Source organism: Telopea speciosissima, chromosome 11, assembly GCF_018873765.1.
Source record: "Telopea speciosissima isolate NSW1024214 ecotype Mountain lineage chromosome 11, Tspe_v1, whole genome shotgun sequence".
Lineage (NCBI taxonomy): Eukaryota > Viridiplantae > Streptophyta > Magnoliopsida > Proteales > Proteaceae > Telopea > Telopea speciosissima.
In genome coordinates, this window is record NC_057926.1 from 34,085,445 (window position 1) to 34,099,255 (window position 13,811).

At 40.8% G+C, this 13,811-nt stretch overlaps 1 protein-coding gene across 1 annotated transcript in view; it reads left to right on the forward strand.

Moving 5' to 3' along the window:
• Window positions 1–13,811, forward strand: part of LOC122646039 (tubulin-folding cofactor D) — a 108,999-nt gene that overhangs the window by 78,312 nt on the left and 16,876 nt on the right. Inside the window, exons 15-16 of the mRNA XM_043839493.1 lie at window positions 5,824–5,868; window positions 12,160–12,345. Of these exons, the coding sequence (XP_043695428.1) occupies window positions 5,824–5,868; window positions 12,160–12,345 (231 nt within the window). The remainder of the gene's footprint in view (window positions 1–5,823; window positions 5,869–12,159; window positions 12,346–13,811) is intronic.

The following is a 13,811-nucleotide window of genomic DNA, read 5'->3' on the forward strand; positions in this document are numbered from 1 at the left end:
GGTGCGGGGGCACGTGCTCCGTGGTCCATATCTTGTGTGGCATGATCAAACTGTGTCTCTCCAGTGAATCGGAGTGGCTCTACAGGTGCCGTATCCTGGGCCTCTTGGCCTACCACATAACGCTCTCGCATGCCGTCAAATTCTTCATGAGCATCACCACCACCAACATCACCACCACCAGCATTACCACCACCAGCATCACCATCACCACCACCATCATCATCATTTGAGGACTTAGACCAGTCTTCATCATCAGCAACATTGCCGCCAGTGGACTGGAATGGTATGGGTGAGGCTTCCCTTGCATGTATCTGACCCTCATCAGCCATATACTCGTCCACATCAGCACCAATCTTAGAAGCTATTATGGGGTCGAGCTTACCTCCCTCATCCAACACTGGCTCACCTCTATCCCTCACCCAATCCACAATAGGGTCCTCATCGTCTGAGTCAACTTGAAAGATGTCAGCTAGATCAATGGTGCCCCTCTGTCCCTCATGTCCCATGCGTATGTGTTGCAGTTTCAGCCTCAAGTTGTAGTGCACATACACCATGTCAGATAAACGTTGAGACCTCAATCTGTTGCGCCTCTTGGAGTGGATGAGTGCAAAGGTACTCCAGTTTCTCTCACAACCAGATGCAGAACATGTTTGGGCAAGGACTTTAATTGCTATTCTTCTTAAGTTTTCAGCCGATTCCCCATACAACACTCACCATTCAGCTGCATTACAAGTTTACAACAAAAAAGACATGTGTCAAATGTTGTTTCAACTTTCAACTTTCAAATTTCAATACATATGTAATTTAAAACTTAAAAGAATTACCAGCATCACCACGTGCTCTGCCTTGTATCGCAGCCTCAGTTCCAAAACTTCCCAATGCATCCCTAAATACCTTGATCTACACCCATGTGGAAAATTAGTAAGTACTTCTTCACTACGTATTTGAAAGCATCAATAAGTTGAGTTTCCAAATGAACTCACCTCATTGTTGCAAATTTCTTGTAGTGCACCATCTGGCTCCAACTTCTTCACTACTTGTTTCACAGCATCAATAAGTTGAGTTTCCAACCCAAGCCTATTGTTATATTGATACTTAGGGTTCCAGTAGTATGCTGAAATATGACATATAGAATAGAGGTATTGTCAAATGCATAGGTAATTAGTAAATAATAATACTATGAATTAGTAAACATAAAACAAATTTACTCACCAGCCTTATGCAGTGGATACATAAGTTGATTCTCCCAGCGAGCATTTATGATATCTAAGAAGTGTTTGCTACTTCGAGGAGCCACACTATAGACACTATCTTTCATCAAGTCTATTGCAGCATATAGGACTGGCATGGTTGGGCCCTTCAGAGCGGAGTCAGCAACATGTAGAACTTTAACTACTGGCTCCAAAACTTTCACCACTTTGCTTAGTTTGGTCCAGAAGTCCTCAGATGACATCATTGCTTGTGCTTCCCTCCCATTTGCAGTCTTGGAACCCTTCCATTCAAACCACTCCTCAGAAGCAAACATGCTTCTCAGCCTGGCCTACTTTGTCTCAATGCTTTTGAGGGCAATATAGTTGGTGGCAAATCTTGTGATGCCAGGCCTAACCAAGTTACCCCTACATTTTTCCCTCAATAGATTGAGTGCATAGGAGTGGTTGTATACAAAGTTGGTGACTTGTCTTGCACTTTCAACCACAGTCTTCACCAACTTTAACTTTCTCATATCTTTTAGCATTAAGTCAATGCAATGGGCTGCACAAGGAGTCCAGAAGAGCCGGTACTTACTATTGTTCATCATCTTCTCACCGGCCAGCTTGAAGTTACTTTCATTGTCCATTACAATCTGGACAACATTCTCAATACCCACATCTTTTTCCACTACTTCCTTTAACAATCTGTAAATATATTTTGCATCATTTATCTCTTTGGATGCATCCACAGATTTTAGGAACACTGTCTTCCCATCACAATAAACCATGAAATTGATGATGGACTTTCTTGTAGGCCCAGTCCATCCATCTGCCATTATAGTCACCCCATATGTCTCCCACATATTCTTCATCTCACTAATGTACTCATCAATCTCACTCTTTTGTTAAAGTAGATAAACATTCATTACCTCATATGGGGTGGGGCCCTTGAATCCTGGGTCAGCCTCTGTAATGGTATCTATCATGGTATCATAATGGGGGCCTTGTACAGTGTTTGCTGGGATGGTATGGTATAGCATCCACTTAGCTATTGATTCTTTAACCAATCCCTTCATCCCCTTCCATGCTCCTTTGATTCTGGGTTGACTGCTTCCTTTCTTCTTATGCAATTTAGGATCAGATGTTGATGGTGGTACTGGTACTGGTAGAGGTGTTGGGGCTGCCCTCACACTTTGTGATCTTTTAAAAGGATTCAAAGTTCTATAACCTCCAGAACTGCCAGCTCCTCTACTACCCCCTACTCTTTGTCTCTGCTGATCATCTTGAAAACTTACTCTACTCCTTGAAACAGTCCGCCTAATATCCCTAGCCTCCTCTGCTGTTTGTATGTCATCAGGTACTGCAATGTCATCATCATCAGAGGAGGAGGAGGAGTCATCATCATCATTGTATCGTCTTCCTCCTCCCATCGAACTCCTCACTATATCCTCAAGTTGTTCTCTTATCCTTTGCTTGTCAGCCTTCCTCTTCTTTCTTCCCCTCAAACTATCACCAATCTCCCTGGTTACTTCAGTAGAGACCATATGACAACCTACAACATCTTTAGATCCTTCAGTCAGATGTTGTTTAAGTCTACTGGACCCACCTCCCATAAATTGCATGTGACAATAGTTACATATAGATTTTCTCTTATCCCCATCAATGGGAGTACCATGTAACCAGGCAATGTCACCCTTATGCTGGCTGGCTGGTCTCTCTTGTTCCCTCTGTTCTCTTTATTCCCTCCGCCCCCTTTGTTGACTACTTTCCCCCACCTTTTGCTTGCCCTTCGCACGTTGTCTATCACGATCCGCCATAATGATACTTGTTTACTGCAATGTAAGTAATACAAATAATTAAAAAGCTTAATGTAGATGCACTTCAATTGACACTTTTAGATTACTAATACACTTGTATAGTTATTTAATATTTTTTCCCTAACCCTTATATTTTTCACATAATTAAAACCAATTTTTTATATATAATGTTAATATAAGTATTGACCTAACACAACAAAACCAAAAATTAGTAAACATAATATACATGTAATGCATCTCAAAACATATAGAAATAACTTTCATATTTTTTCATTATTTTTTAAACTTAAAACTCATATTTTTCCTTATTTATTTCTGTTTTTTTAATTTTTTATATATTTTTCTTAATTTTTGAAAATTAAAATAATTATTTAAGAGCAGAAAAATAAATCCGACACTGTGAAGCCGTAAATCGGCTATTGGTGTCTAACATATATTTAATTCATTACCATCTAAGTCATATTACCCCTAATTATTTCCTATTTTAGTTATAGGAAAATGAATTTTTAAAACCAGAAAAAAAATAAAAAAAATACATATGGGAAAAAAATTTCGACACCGTGAGGCTGTAGATCGGCCTCCGGTGTCTAGCATATATTAATATCATCAACATCCAACAACATTTGTACAAAGTATTTTTAAAAAAAATAGTTTTAGAGAAATAGAATTTACCTTAAATAATGAAAATGGGCTTGGATGATGAGCTTAGATGACCCTCCGACGCCTTCCCGGGGACAAGGAGCTTCAACAATGCTTGGATGAGGCTTGGAAGGGAGGAAGAAGAGCAAAAAATGAGGAAGAAGAGAGAAAAATAGAGTTTCAGCAGCTCTCGGTCGAAATATCGACCAAGAGCTGCGAAATGTGGTATAACATGGCCCCTAGTGTCATACTATTTGTCACTTTTTCAATATCTCGCGATATATCGTGAGATCCACGATATTTCGTCGATATCTCACGATATATCGACGAGATATTGTATTTTTTGGTTTCGGATGTATTTCGTATCTCGGACATGTCGAGATATACGAAATGTGGCGATATATCGCCGAAATTTCACGAGATTTTATACCATGGGTTTGAGGCGTGAGATCCACTACTGCTGTCATATTGAGGCATGTATGGGTATGGCTGGTTTGGGACTGGGAATATGGGCCCAAAACCAGACCCAGTGCTTTGATTGTCAAACTCATGTATTGACTGCCCAAACTGACCATAGCCACTATATTCGGAACTGGTGCTCTTCTAGTCATAATCATAGTCATGATGAGGTTGAGATGAATGCCACGACTGCCGCTCACTAGTAGTATCTATACACATGCTTCCGAAACTTGCAAGCATGGTGTTCATATTCATGTCATCACTCTGAGCCTGTGATTGTTTGCGACCCTTCTTTCTCTTGTACGTAGCATGGGCACCATGGTCTCGATCCTGTGTGGCGTGCGTAAACTGAGACTTACTAGTGTAGATGGGCCATTAAAAGGGTAGATGGGCATTAAAATGGTAGATGGGCCATTAAAAGGGTAGATGGGCATTAAAAGAGTAACTTAGGTGGGCATTAAAATGGTAGATGGGCATTAAAAATGGATCAAACCGAGATATCGACCCAAGATCTCGACAAGATCCGAGATCTCGGTGAGATATGGACAAGATGGCTAATAAAAATGGTTCAAAACAAGATATCGAACCGCGATCCAAGATCTCGGCGAGCTCTCACACTTTTGAAAATCACCTTAAGACTCATCTCATTTTTTCAAAAAACCGAGAAACTCTGCGAGATCGCAAGTTCTCGAACTATACGCACAGCCCCCTCGGCCCAGGTGCCCAGTCACCCACTTGCTCGTCCCCGGCAGTCCTCGGCCATCCCAGTTGGCGGTTTCAATCTCAACAAAGATCGTGTCCAGTCTCCTCGGCCTGACCCGGTGAACGTGGGCAACATCTCACAGCCACCTTTTCGTCCCCATGTAGATGCATCAGTTATGCACATGAATGCTTCTACTTTCCATCATGGGGCTTCCTCATCCGGGTTTAGTGACCCCACCAATTCGGTTACTCCCAGCCTAGTGTGATCACCTCTTCGGATCTGGTTCGGATTGGTGGAAATGGTACCCCAAGGGTCGATGGTTCAAGTTCATTGAAATCTTCAGTTCGGATTATTGTTCAATTGTTGGATGACCATGCTATGCCTCTTGTGCACCCTAAGGTGGGGCCCACTGAGAATAGGTTTGCCGTCTTGCAGGAGCTGGCTTCGACGCCGGATGTGAACCAAGTGGATGGAACCATTGCGTCACCACCATGAGAGAGGGATAGAAGCCTGGGTCAGGGTCGCCCAGCAACAAATCCCACCCCTCCTCGCTCTTAATGATTTAGTTGGGCGCGTGGAATACCAAGGGCATCAACAACCCTGGCAAACGCAGAGCAGTCATGGAATAGGCTAGTATAGATAGTCTCCCAGATGGCCTCATCCCCTTGTTACAGGATGATGCTACTGGGAAGAAATTCTTTTGACTGTAAATTCCTGTACTTTATATTAATATAATCTCTCCTTATTCCAAAAAAAATTCACAAATGTACATGTAAAGTACCTATCTTGTTGTGTTTACTTTGTTTCTTGCTTTGTCCTCTACGGTAAGTTCCATTGTTTTCTGTAAGTTTACTTGGTCACCATTAATTTTCTTTGGTAATGTGGATGCTACAGTTACACAATGTAATGCACTTATTTCTTTGGAGATCATTCTTTCTGTTTTGTGATGTTATCTTCTTTTAGTTTTACAGTATTTGAATCTTCTCTTTTGTAATGATTTTCTGTTGTATTTCAGACCATTGAGATTCTTTTCAGTAAAAAGGTCATCTTGCAGATGGAGGTCAGTTCACATTGTGTGCAATTTTATTTATCTTGATTTTTATTTTGTTGTTAATGCCTAGTTGCTTCATTTCTCTATTTTCTTTTATTTTTAATTTACTTTTCTACTATATATATATATATATGTTAATGATGATAGAGCTTTTAAGAACTTGGAAATAAACTTGCTTGATCTCATGCTGAGCTTATTGTGTTAGCAGAACAATTTAGAATGCAATTGAAATGATCAATGTGATCATCAACCCCTTTTATTTATAACATTGAAAGAATGGACAGAATTACAAATAAACCCACTCATAGTCGACTCTACTAGCTATGGGGTAAAACCCCAAAATACCCTTTCGGGTTACATAACTCAACACTCCCCCTCAAGTTGGTGCATAGATATCACACATGCCCAACATGACCAAATTAGGATGAAACATTTTTCCACTCAATCCTTTAGTGAAGACATCAGCAAGCTGATCACCTAACTTTACAAAAGGTATACAAATCTATCCACTTTCTAACTTCTCCTTGATGAAGTGTTTGTCAATCTCCACGTGTTTGGTACGGTCATGCTGCACTGGATTGTGTGCAATGGTAAGTGCTACTTTGTTGTCACAGTACAACATCATGGGACGATGAACAGAACCACTAAGATCTTGAAGTAAAATCTGAAGCCATACTAACTCACAGATTCCTTGGGCCGTAGCACGGAACTCTGCTTCAACACTAGACCTTGCCACAACATTTTGCTTCTTGCTATGCCATGTGACAAGGTTACCTCCTACAAACGTGCAATAGCCTGAAGTAGATTTCCGATCAGGATTACCACCCCAATTAGCATCAGTGTAGGCCTCAACATGAAGATGATCATGCGGAGACAAGAGAATCCCTTTTCCTGGAGCTGACTTCAAGTAATGGAGAATACAAAGAACAACAGCCATGAGTGGAGTAGGGATCATGCATGAACCGACTGACCAAACTTACTGCAAATGCAATGTCTAGTCTAGTATGGGAGAGGTAGTTCGATTTTCCCATCAATTGTTGATAACGTCCCTTATTAACAGGATCGCCATCATTCTCTTTTAAACGAGTAGTACCTTCCAAAGGAGTATCACAAAGATGGCACCCTAACAAACCAGTCTTTGAGAGGAGGTCCAGAACATACTTCCTTTAGGAGAAAAAAATTCCTTTGGAAGAACAGGCAACTTCAATCCCGATGAAGTACCTTAGCTGTCTTAGATCTTTTATTTCAAATTCTCGTCTCAAGAAAATCTTCAGATGAGAAATCTTATCAGCATCATAATCGGTCACAACTATGTCATCGACATAGACTATAAGAAGAGTAAGAGTAATTTTATCTTCACGACGCTTGATGAACAATGTGATATCAGCATTACTCTGTTTGTACCCGACATAAATGATGGTTTTATGGAACCTGCCAAACCAAGCCCAAGGGGACTGCTTCAGCCCATATAATGCCCACTTCAGTTTGCAAACATTCCTATGAGTTTTGTCTCATGAAAAACCAGAAGGAATCTCCATATAAACTTCCTCTTCAACCTCTCTTTGAAGAAAGGCATTTTTTACGTCAAATTGCTTCAAATCCCATCCCAGATTGACAACATATGACAATAAAACCTGAACAGTGTTCAACTTTGCAACGAGGGCAAAAGTCTCTTGGTATATGATCCCATAGGTTTGTACCGCTTGGCCACAAGTCTTGCCTTGTATCTTTCTACTTACCCATCCATCTTCTGCTTGACTACAAATACCCATTTACAGTCAACTGGTTTCTTGCCCGGAGGAAGAACCACCAACTCATATGTCTCATTTTTGGATAAGGCTTTCATCTCTTCCATCATAGCTACTTTTCACTTTGGATCTGCAATTGCATCCTACCACTTCTGTGGAATAGAAACAGAGGAAATAGAAGACACAAAGGCACGATAGGAAAAAGACAAGGAATCATAGGAAACAACATTGGAGATGGGATGTTGGGTACAAGACCTAATTCCTTTACGAACAACAATAGGTAATTCAAGAGAAAGATCCATACTAGATGGAGTAGCAGGCTCTGGATCAATGTCTGACGATTGGAGAAGAGGTATAGTAGTGGCGGTAGTCTCAATTTGCTTTTTGTGCTTAGGGATCCGGGTATAGACTTTATCAACAGGAATCTGATTCACAGGTCTATGAACCAATTGCTCCCTCTGAACATGAACCGAACTAGAGGCTAGAGGAGATGGCTCCCCCTGAACAGGAACCAGTAGTATAGCAGGCACATCTTCAATACCTGAATCATGCTCCCTCCGAAGAGGTGGCTGTGAATAATACACTAGGGATTCATGGAAGACAATGTCCATAGTGACCAAAGTACGCTGGGTTGGAGGGTAATAACACTTGTATCCATTTTGGGTAGCTGAGTAACCCAACAAAAGATACATCGAATGCCATGAGGATGATGGGTACAAGCATAGCAGACACAGCTAAATATCTTCGGTGGAACAACAAAAGAAGAGGAACCCTGCAGGATGTTTGTAGGTGCACGACCATCAAGAACACGGGTATGCATGTGGTTTATCAAGTAGGCTGCGGTAAGGACAGCATCACTCTAGTATTGAGAAGGAACCTGCCATGCAAACATAATGGCTGAAGCAACTTCCAAGAGATGATGATTCTTTCTTTCAGCCACTCCATTCTAGGCAGGCGTGTCGACACAGCTGGTCTGATGAAGTATCCCATTATTAGTCAAATATGTTTGGAACTGATCCTCCATGTATTCTCTATCATTATCACTATGCAGAATTTTTACAGTCGCATTGAATTGGGTCTAAACCATACGATGAAAGAGCTGAAAACAGCAAAAAACTTCACTCTTATGTTGCATCATGTACACCCAAGTGGTACAAGTATAACAATCAATAAAAGTAACAAACCATCTATAATTAGAAATGGATGCACGATGGGCAAGACCCCACACATCAGTATGAACTAAAACAAATGGAGAAACATTTCTTTTATTCAATGGAAAATAACTAGAACGAGTCTGTTTGGCTAAAACACAAGCCTCACATAAAAACTCATCTAGTTTACAATCTTTCACTGAGGAAATAAAAAAGCTAAATTTCGAAGAGGAGGATGGCCGAACCGACAATGCCATAAGTGGAGATCAGGAAACGAGGTTGAGTGTAACTAAAGAATTGAAAATGAAGCTGGCAGAAGAGAAGTCTGACCCGTGTCAAGCAAGTAGAGACCACCATGTATCTTACCACCCCCAATCGTCATCCCTTTCACCAGATCCTATATGACACAATGAGAAGGAAAAAAAATTAATATGCAGTTTGAATCTTTGGTAAGACTACTAATTGAAAGAAGATTAGTAGAAGAAGAGGGAACGTGCAAAACAGAGGATAAAGTAAGGGTAGGAGAGCAGCAAATGGAACCCTTTCCAGATATAGGAGAAAGGAAACCATTAGCCACCCGAACAATGTCTTTCCCGGAAGAGGTTGAATATTGGTGAAAAATATGGGAGGAACCAATCATGTGGTCAGTAGCACCAGAGTCTATAATCTAGGGACTGGAGACAACAGATGCACAATGACTACCGACTGGAATACCTGAAGCAAAGTGAGAACCAGAAGGGGCAGCAGGTGCAGGTGCTGGAGAAGGTGAAGCTGGAGAGGCCTTTAATATGCGACGGAAAGCTAGAAGTTCACCCGGAGTGAGACCAATGTCTAAAGAAGATGCAACAACAGTAGTTTCAGTGTGATTAGCCTTGGACTTGGACTTCCCATGACCATGTTTCGCCTCAAAGTATCAGGTTACCCATGTAATTTCCAGCAAGTAGCCTTAGTGTGACAGAGTTTGTTGCAGTGTTCACACTTTACAGGCTCCTTGGAGGCAGCATTGCCATTAGGTATGGTAATGGGAGTAGGGCTGGAACCAGCTTGTAAGGCAGATCTCTCAACAGTAGAGATGTGCAACATAGCAGCCCTACAAGTCTCCTTAGTATGAACCAAAGCAAAGGACTGCTCTAATGTAGGGAAAGGAGATCAGCTAAGCACTTGCACACTAATAGGATCATATTCAACATTCAAGCCTGCCAAGAAGTCAGACACGAATTTTGTCCACGTGTTTGCGATAGGCAGCAATACCAGCTGCAGTTGAAGGCCGAAAATCTGAGTAGTGATCCAATTGCTACCATAAACTATTTAGGGCAGCATAGTATTTAGAGACTGACAATTCCTTCTGTGTGGTGTCATGAACCTTTTTTCGAATCTCATACACCTGAGCATCATTCCCTACCTGCCCATAAGTCTCCTTGGCAGCACTCCATATTTGATGGGCTGTATCCAATATAAGTAATTGCTGGAGAGGTCAGGTTGCATACAGTGCAGCAAATAGGACATCACCATAGCATCATTGGAATCTCATCGATCCTGAAGAGGACCAGTGTCGGCTGGCTTTGTATCACTGCTAATAATATGTCGAGTAAGTCCTTGACCAGCAATGGTCCAATAAGTAGATCTGGACCACATTAAGTAGTTTGTTCCATTGAGTTTAATAGGTGCAGCGAATAGTAAATACTCAGTCCTTGTCTTTCCATCAATCCTAGAAGTAGTAGCCAGCAAGGGATCGATGCAGCCAGCCAAAGATGAACCAGAAAAAATAGATCCATATTTGAAGAAATCGATCCAAGGAAGAGAAGACCTGAATTTTGCGAAAAAAAACTCAGTAGATGTGGCTGATTTCAAGGTCAAGTGCTCCTCTGGTATAGATAGAACTCCCCTCAAAAAATCAGCAAGAGGTGACAATCCTAACCCTAAAATTGTTAAGTGTCAGGGTTTTAGAAAACGCTGAAAGTTGAGATCGATGTAGGGTAGGGGGCTTCAATTGTTGATGATGACTTATGATAGATGGTGTCCAAGGCTGCCAAAATGGATCTCCAATATGAACAATCAATCTCCAGTGGTGATCGAGACTTGATCTTCAAGAGGGAAGGAATCTCCGAAAATCGTAGAAGAAAGGGAAGCAGCAGCTACTGCAAACAGGCTCCTTTATATCATTGATTGAAGAGGTAAGAGGGAGGCCAGCAACTAGATCATTTGATCACCTCCTTGTGCTGCCCTTTACTAAGGGTGGAAAACCAGAAAAAAAGGAGAAGAAGAAGAGGCCGAGAGAAAGAGAGAAGAAGATGAAGAGAAGGAGAAACGATGGGGGGGGGGTGTTGTTCTGAAACTTAGATTAGATTATTTAGGCTCTGATGCCATGTTAGCAGAACAATTTAGAATGCAATGCTAGAAATGATCAATGTGATCATCAAGCTCTCTTATTTATAACATTGAAAGAATGGACAGAATTACAAATAAGCCCCCTCATAGCCGACCCTGCTAGCTATGAGTTAAAAACCCCAAAATACCCTTTCGGGTTACATCACTCCACAGATTGCATTGGTAAGTCAACTGGACTCACAATTCACCAGTCAGTATGAAAATGAAAATGAGAGAACTGGCAAACTACATACATGGATAGAAAATTTCTAAGTTACACCCCTATTTCATACTGATAACTTAGAAGTTTGTTGAGGTATAGTGATTGGAAGTTTAAAAGTTGAATGTAACATTTGAAAACTTGAACTGTTCATTTCAAAGACAACTAGGATGAGCTTGTTCATGGGTTTTAATACGTGTACCTTGGATGACACACTGCTTTTGTTCCATTTTGGTACTTTTGAGGTACCAAAGATAAAAATAAAAAGTAAAGGGAGAAAAAACATGCTCATTTTGAAGTCATTCACAGATCTTCATTTGGGGGGGTACCTCTCCAACCTTAAGGCTATACAGTTTGGGCCTTGGGAGATCTAACTGAAATATAGCGTGGATGGCTGAGAAAAGAATAGATAGATAGAAATGACCTATCTTGGAAACGCCTTAAAACAAAATCAAGTGAGAATGATAAGACAGAGATTCACACATTGCACACCATCAATTGGAAGCTTACTAATATTTTGTTCTTCAATTTGATTGGATATTGGTATTGACCTTGAAGCTTTATCCATGAGAGAAGAAACTGACCATTATTCCATATTGTTTGTTGGATAAACAGAAAAGGTGCTTTGTGGGTTCTCACATAACGTGAGTGGTTTAGGATTATATCCTTCGAAACACCCCTCCCCAAAAAAGTGTTATAGCCTAGTTGTGTGATCCTCCAATTACCTTGGAGTTTATGAATGATGCATATATTTAGAAATAGTGTGAGCATTTGCACAATTGCCTGTAGTAACATTTTCAAAATCATGCTGCAGGCTCATACTGCTGAATTCTTTCATGGAGTTTTGGATTCCCTTGCCATTGAGCTGAAGGGATCAAAAGACTTCTCCAAGTTATATGCTGGCATTTCAATTCTTGGATATATAGCTGCTTTGCTGGACCCATTGAACACTCTGGCCTTTCGTCAGCTTCTAATTTTTCTTGGCCATCGATACCCAAAGGTTTGTGCTGCTCGAACGTCCACCCTCCACTAAGTCTTGAATGGATCTTGAATTTTTGCATTATATAGGTTTGCACTCTCTCCTTTATTTCCTCCCTTATAAAAAGAAGATATTTTATTAAAAAAAACATGAAGGTTACAAAGCAGATATATTCATATAATCAAGGTTTAAAGTATTGGGTATTGGGTATCGTATTGGATGGGTGATTTTAAGAGACATCATATTGTACCGGAGTGACACAAAATACACTAAAGATTGTATGGAAATGATCAAGAAACATAAAGAATTACAGGATATATGAAAAGTACAGTTTGGAAGCATAAAACAGTACAAATAAGTAAAATATAAAATATATAAAAAGGAGAACAAAGTACGATGAGACAAGTGCATTCAATTGATTATATATCAAGGATGAGGTTTCTTGCATGTATTAATACCAATTTTTTTTTATGTATCGTATTGGTACCCATAGAGATATGATATGTATCAGTTAGTATCGGTGGATATGTAAGGATGCTTAAAACCTTTTTTTTTGGGTGAATAAATAATTCATTACCAAAGAGGAAAGAAAGAAAAAGAAGTACAACTACCCTCAAATTGGAGGGAAAAAAGGGGAAAAACAAACAGCCAAAGACTCAAACAAGGGAGTCCGAGGCTTGAAGAGAAATAGAAGAAAGACCCCAGGATACAACAATGAGTCTGTTCCTTGGGGAGTCAATACAAATAGAGGGAACAGCCGAACTAAGTTTGGCTTTAATTTCAAAAGAAATGGAATCCCAAATCTGTTGATGAGATCGAGATTTGGTAGTCCATTTCTGAATATTATGTTCCATTCAAATGTGATTGATGACAGCACAAAAAGCCAGCTTCCCAACCACGTCACACAGGGTAGAGCCACCAAAAGTCATATCAATCCAAATCCATTCTCTGTCGAACGGAAGAATCCTGCGATTGCTTGGCCAACATTTTGCAAGGATACCCTTCCAAATGGCGGAGGAGAAAGGGCAAGCAAAGAAGAGATGGTTGGAATCTTCGATTGCATTCCAGCAAAGACCACAACTAGGGGGAACCGAGATGTGCCGATAGCGAAGAAAGGACTGCGTTGGAAGGCAGTTGGAAAAGACTCTCCAAGCTGTAAAACTATGACGAGGGATATGGTGCTTGAACCAAACAAGCTTCCTCCAAGGAGCTAAAGGACCACGAGAACGAATGAGATCCCAAGCAGCTTTGGAACTGAAGGTACCCGAGGAACTCGGCAGCCAAGTAACACAATCACCTCGGTGGAGGGGTCTTCTAACAATGGAAGGCAAGAAACTCCAAATGTTGTTAAGCACCGGGTTGGGAGAATCCCGCGGAGGGGGGGGGGGCGCAGCCATTCGAATCAATAATATCCGCCACTAAAGCATTTCGAGCCAATCCAGAGCCATAGATAGTTCTAGGACTAACCTGATGGAGGAGGATTCCCA